The sequence below is a fragment of the Lolium rigidum genome, chromosome 3 (genome assembly GCF_022539505.1).
Source record: "Lolium rigidum isolate FL_2022 chromosome 3, APGP_CSIRO_Lrig_0.1, whole genome shotgun sequence".
Classification (NCBI taxonomy): domain Eukaryota; kingdom Viridiplantae; phylum Streptophyta; class Magnoliopsida; order Poales; family Poaceae; genus Lolium; species Lolium rigidum.
The window spans coordinates 299765650-299772309 of NC_061510.1; the positions used below are offsets into that span (position 1 = coordinate 299765650).

Consider the following 6660-nt stretch of genomic DNA (forward strand, 5'->3'; position numbering starts at 1 on the left):
TGACCCCTCGAGCAGTCACTACATCACAGATAGTATATTAATTTGATGGTTTTCGAGTAAAATGAGTTGCATTGTTTTGAGTAAAAATAGGATAGATATGTCAAAAGCAGGTTTAGTTACACTTACACATATTCCTAATCCTAAATAGAATAACAGAGTCAGATCATTCTTTATGTGGCGTGGCCTAAATTCTTAGTTGGCATCTCCAGTAGGAAATCCGCTCTTGAAGCTCTCTGGAGTGGTATATATTGTATTCCAAGAAGACCTGTAATGTTTGTTGTTCCTCCTCTTCACGCCGACTTTCTGGTCCTCTTCACGCCATGTCGTCAAAGATGAGGGATAGGAGCTACTGCCATCTTCTCTTGCTTGCACCTGAACTCCTCAGGCTACTGCACCATTATAGCCTCTGTCACTGTCAATCTTCGATCTCTTGGTTGAAGGTTATTTCCTTAATTTCTTCAAATTCCACCCTTTTCCTTCGGTGATAATTGTGCCCTATAAGTTCAAACATGTATCTTCTGAATTTTGACCTAAATAATGATAAAATAAAAATAAATATGCAATAATTGGAGGAATAAAGACAAGAATATGTCCTAGAAGACATATCAGTAATATAGAAGGAAAGCCGAAAGGCTGAAGTACAACGCAAGACCAACACAGTCGTTAGTTTGCCAGTTAAGAACAATTCATCACGCCGTGTCCATCAGGTCAACACAGACGTTGGAGAAATTGCGTTTGCTAATTTTCTAATATGGCCATGAATACAGTGACAGAAAAACAATGCACGCCTATTAGTGTTGAAAATTATCAGAACTCTGAACAGTACCATGTTAAGCTCTTAACGAGGGTGCACATTGAGCTCTCTGAAAAAAATAAACACCTGCTCATATGTTGTACAGTTTATCATTCTAACTAAATATTACTTGCAGATTTTCGGGCCCAAAGAACATGTATCTACTTGATGCTTGTGAGGTTTTTCTTTAGGCAGTTGTGAACTTCTGACATTATTCTTGTCTAAACTTCGGTAATAAGGTAGGTAATAGAAACCATAGAAAACAACAAACTGAACCCAATTTCATAAGGAGTTATTTACGCACTGTTTTAGGCCCATAATGTTGTTGGCCTAAAGTCATGACTAATCGATAACATATTTTCTTATTTTTAATTTTTTTAAAGTAGTTAATAAATGGACAAATGCGAATCAATTCAAAACAGTGGTATCAGTGTTGTTTTCTATGTCATGAACATATTCCTCATTCATCAAACCAGAAGAGAGATTAAGACCATTGTTGAAGTAATTCTGGGATATCCCATCCTCAAACTAAATTTCTATATAAGATGTCCCTGGACAGGTAAAACGACTGAACAGAAGAAGTAGAACAGAGGAGCGATAGATGAACAAAACTAACCTGCATCATAGACCAGGATCAATGGGTACAAGAAGGCACCGTGCCGTTCCCATATCATCGAAAGAAGAACTCGCTTCATCCTTTGAACTTGACTGGACTGCAGAATACTTCCGTTTCTTAGTCATGGCATAGGATCCTGATCCCTTATTGACTAGCATTTGACTGTCAACAACTTGTTCTGGCTCCTCTAGGTCTACAGAAGCTTCTACTATCTCATGTTCCTCTGGTTCTGAATCAACAGAATGGTCTGTATGCTCACTTTCCGTTGGATCAATTGTCTTGAACAACAAAACTTTTGGTCTGTTTGGATGCTCCTTAGCAGCCTTTTCCCAAGCTTCTCTCGTCTCTGGAGTGACTTTCTGATCAAGAGTGACATCCTTAAGACACCGGAGGTGTTCAATTTTCATGTCGGAAAGACCAACTAGGTCTTTACAGATCAACTGAAGTGACATGAGATACGGCAAAGCTCCTTCCTCGATTTTTGGTAATGTGGGGCATTGCAGTACGAAACATATGCGCAGCAGTCTTGGAAATGCCTGATCTTTAATAATGAACTCCTCAAGATGATCTGCAATCAGCTTGAGATATTTCAAGGATCTCAACTCGGTCAAAGCTGCAAGTAGCCTGGCTGTAAGTTTTGTTGATGAAAGACACAGTTCCCTGAGATCACGCAGTGCTTTCACAAACTGAGGCAATTCAGGCAACTTGCTGGTTATTTTCAGTGATGTAAGATAACAGGGTTCTTTTAAGGAATTCAGGATGTCTTCGGAGCAGTGTTCATCGAAGTGAAGTGAAAGAGAACGAGACTCATGGGTCTCCTCTTTATCATCATGAATGAACTTTTGAATGGCAAGCTCAAGATTAGACAAGTTAGTGCTACTTGCAGTTCTCTCACACCATATCTTCACCTTCCTCAGTTTTTTCATGTGGCTCAGGATTTGTGGAAATCCTTGGCTTTGATCAGTGACAAATCCTGCTAGCGTCTCCAAGTTGCATTTTCCTGACAACAAAAATTTCTGCAGTTCACTCGTTCTCTTTACTTTGTCTGAAATTTTGAACTTCCCAAAGAGATGAATTAATGAGGGTAGCAGGATGACTTCTATGGGAAGTACCTCCACCTTGGTTCTCCTTAGATCAAGTGTCTCCAAAAGTTTAAGTTTTTCAATCCCCTTTGGAAGGCTCGTAAAAGCGCTCCCAAGGCCCAGATATTTCAGAAGCAGCAGGTTGCATATGTGTCTGAGATGATCATCTCCCAAGTCGGTACATTCTTCAAGACCTAGGACTCTCAGCAGTTGATACTTGCGGAGATCAAAATTAGCATCGCCAGCCTCCCCAAAGACTGTAAGGGACCTGACAAGTGAGAAATCAATGTCCAAACAAGCGCCAATTCTAGGAGTATTGGGATGTAGGGAAAGCCGGCGGACATATTTGCGCCCGACTGCCCCATTGCAAAACAAGGTGTTGAAGTTCTGGGTAGTGGACATGTGCAAGATGAACTCACGCATCATGCCATAAGTTCGGCATGTCTTCACCTCGTTGTTGCTGCCTACATCGATGGGCTCAATGATATTCCGATCTAGGAGCATGTCAAAGTTTTCACAAGATGAAGATTCTGTCTTCACAAATCCCTCAGCTAACCACCGCCTCATCAGACTCTTCCTCCTGACCAGACGATCACTCGGGAACAGACCAAAGTACAGCAAGCAAGCCTTGGGGGCATGGCCTTTCAGACTGGTGTAGCTATGGGTAAGCACCCGTCGCATCCTTTCTAAGGTCTCGTCCTTCTCCAGATGGCGGCCTAGCTGCCTGCACAGATTTTGGCAGATGGGTCGTGTCGGCCAACCCATTTTCCGGAAGAACTGGCTCATGCTAACAAGAGCAAGTGGTTGGCCATCACATTTCTTCAGAGCCGCTGCTGAATCTGGCTCATTGTAACCTGAATATTCCTTTGGACAAGCTTTCTTGAAGAACAATTGTTTTGAGTGCTTCTTACCAAGTCTTCTTACTTTGTGCACGTAGCCATTCTCAGAGCTGCAAGCATTAGCTACTGACTGCACAGTGGTTGTCACTATAACTCTACTGCTTACACCATTATCTGTTGGGAAGGCAGACTCCATGGCACTCCAGTGATCTGTTCGCATATCATCGATTACAATGAAATACCTAAAACACATATTGGGAATGATATTCAATAGACATTCATTTCGCCACTCCAATTTATCAAGCGTGCTGAGAAAACATAGCTTTTGTTGCCAATAGTCATGTGCTTCATAATAAACATTTACTCTGTATATTTGGGGCTTACCCTGTGCTTAAGAAAGGGGGAATGGTGTTCGACATAGAGAGGTACCCCATTTTCCAGATGAACCCTTAATCTTCATATCAGCCAAGACAGAGGATCAAGGGAAGCAACTAACATGAAGAACAGAGCATGACTAGTTGACTACTCAGTCAGATCACAACAGCTCAGCTACCAAATCGAAAGAAAACACTCATATCTAAAGGACAACTATGTATTTACAGATGTGTGCGTCTCTTTTGTTGTTCATATTAGACAAAATTATGCTGATAAATGAAATGTAGTTACTGTTCTAGTAGTAGGAGTTTGAGGTTGTTTGCTTTTCACATGGACGGTGCGAGTCTTGCAAATCTTGGACTCTGGTAATGGAAAGTATGCATTGATGTCAAAGGAAAATTCATTGGAAACCAGATTGGGTCAATCAGTAACAAGTTTTGGTGCTAATTAAGCCGCAATCATGAGTACAGTATGCAGTCAAAATTCAGCATGTGTAGGTATATGCAGCAGATTTACTCAGCCAGACGAGGACAAGCTTACCTCTTCTTATGCAAGTGTTCCCTGAGGTCTGCAGCAAGCGAGCCAACATGTGAGCTATCCGATACCGGCCTACCGAGCTTCTGGAGTATCTCGGCGAGCACTTGCCTCGGAGACCTGTCCGCAGCAGATACCCACGCCCGTACGCTGAAGCGCCGGCCGACGTCGCTGTTGTACACCTCTCTGGCAAGAACGGTCTTCCCCGAGCCACAGAAACCGACGACGGAGATCACCTTCAGCTGCTTCTGCTGGCTCTCCTCCAGCTGCTCCAGGAGCTCGTCACGGGGAACGTCGATGCCCACGAGATCCGTGTCGAGGATGCGTGGGTCAGTAGCGCAGGAGTAGGGCGGCTCCTCCGCCACCGCCTGCATCGAGGAGGACTGACCGGCGAAGACCGTGTACCTTTCTTGCCGAATGTGCGCTTCCTCCGTTATCTTCTTCAGAAGCTGCAGCTCGGTGGCCAACATCTGGCGGGACTTCATAGCCTTCGGGTAGCCAACAACCCGGCGGAGCAACGACGGGTCCTGCTCGAGGGCCGCTTGATAGATGAAGCGGTCGATCCAGTCTTCGATGTGGTGAGCCAGCTCCCGTAGCTCCTCGACGGACAGGCTCAGCACGCTTCCTTGGTCACCCTTCCACGTAGGGAGCTGGTGAGCATCGATTGCGCCATGGATCATGCAGAGTTCTTTCTCCAGGAATCTGATGTCGTCCTTGATGGATCCCTTCAGCTTGTACATATCGGATGCCAAAGACGTGAGCTTCTGGAGGATAAGGTCTATGAATCCGCTCAAAAGGGTGGCCTCCATCTCCGTCTCCCAGCTATCTCAGCTTCCCCAGATCCCCCTCTGAATGAGGGTTGACCGAGACGGGGTAAAGTGGGTATCAGCTAGGAGCTAGCAGCAGCATATGACAGCGTCTGTGTTTTTAGTAACCCAGCCACTGAGTTGCATCCTGTGGGCTGTACGCGTGTGACCCAAGAGGATAAACCCTCTCCACGGATGCGGATTTGTTTGGCTCATAGGAGCCACCCTCACCCAAATCATAGTCACTCGTCACCGCGTGGAGATGTGGACATACATTACGAAATATATTTTCAGCTAATGTAATGGTTTGCAGAGACGATACTACTCCCTCCGTCTCAGTTTACTAGCCTTTCCCATATTTCTAGGTGGCCAGTTTGACCTATATAATTTAAATTATATAATGTAAAAATTATATCATTAGAAAATAGAACATCTAAACTTTCTATTGATATATTTTTTTATAACATATAACTAATACTAACTTGATCAAATTTGATCAAATAGAACTTTGCAAGAGAAACAAAAATTTCTTGTTTGATTTTGTCCATTGTATGTGATTTTGGTACAGGAAAGCAGATGCTTGTTGTGCTGATGTAGATTTGATTTGGTATTGTAATTGTTGTGGTCTCTTCATAGAACATGATAACATATTTTACTTGTTGAAATTAGTGTGGTCATCGTACCAAGATGATAGCAGATTTGTTGAAATTCTTTCTGTTTGTATAGAAACACGACAACAAATTTTACTTGCTCAAATCGTTGTGGTCTGTAGAAGTTTTTTTTAAACGGAGGCAAAAAAAAACTTTGCCTCATCCATTAATGAAGCTAAAGATGTCTATTTTTTTGGAGAAAATTGGACGAAAACCTGCAGCAACGGGGTTAAGTTCTCACTGACAACTACCCACTCGCCGCCACGAGGGGCACACCAAGCCACCCTAACTACCCACAAAAGTTACACAGATGCGAAATTTAAGTTGACCCATACCAAATAGATGGTTCCTCTGGTCTGTAGAAGGTGATGAAAACAGGTTTGTTAAAATCGTTATAGTCTTCAGAAAAAGATGATAAACGATCCATGGAGATGGAACATCTATAGAAAACCTTTAGGCGCAGACAAATATAAAAACAAGCAGAATAGTCCAGACTTTTCACATCAATCCCCCGTAAACATTTGGAGAGTTCATTTGTGGAGCCAACCACTATTTTGCAGCACTGCAGTAGGCTGGTGCCAACGCATCACCACACTATAGCCTCGCCACGTCAGCTCTCGCCCCCACTCTCACCCCACTCTCACCCCACGGTGCCAGTGCACGGGCTATAGTGCCCACTCTCGCCTCACTCTCGCCTCCCTACCGCCCCCACTAGCACCACTATCGCCCCTCTCACGCCTCGCTGTCGCCCCAACGCGGGCGGTAGCCGGGCGGCAGCGGGCGGTAGCGCCCGGCGCCGGCCCCGGCCGCCGGCGGCGGCGTCCCGCCCCACTCCCGCCCGCCTCTCGCCCCAAACCGGGCGCTACCGCCTCCACTCCAGCCTGCGTTGGCACCAGCCGTAGAGAGGTGCGACCGTGGGAGTGGAGTTAAGGACTGTAGACTAGAGTACTAGAGTGGAGCGGAGC

At 44.7% G+C, this 6660-nt stretch overlaps 1 protein-coding gene across 1 annotated transcript; it reads right to left on the reverse strand.

Annotated features, from left to right (window-relative positions):
- Positions 1-1348: 1348 nt before the first annotated feature.
- Positions 1349-5048, reverse strand: LOC124699744 (disease resistance protein RGA4-like). The gene is made up of 2 exons (XM_047231993.1): positions 4246-5048; positions 1349-3572 (listed from the first exon to the last, which is right to left on the reverse strand). The coding sequence occupies exons 1-2, from the start codon at positions 5046-5048 to the stop codon at positions 1415-1417; spliced, it is 2961 nt and encodes a 986-aa protein (XP_047087949.1). The 3' UTR covers positions 1349-1414.
- Positions 5049-6660: the final 1612 nt, after the last annotated feature.

What these genes read in the sequence shown, in the direction of transcription:
- LOC124699744 (XM_047231993.1), bottom strand. Translation starts at nt 5,048, where the DNA reads ATGGAGGCCACCCTTTTGAGCGGATTCATAGACCTTATCCTCCAGAAG. An exon ending in GAACACTTGCATAAGAAGAG is followed by an intron (nt 3,573 to 4,245) that starts GTAAGCTTGTCC and finishes TATGTGTTTTAG; the next exon opens with GTATTTCATTGTAATCGATG.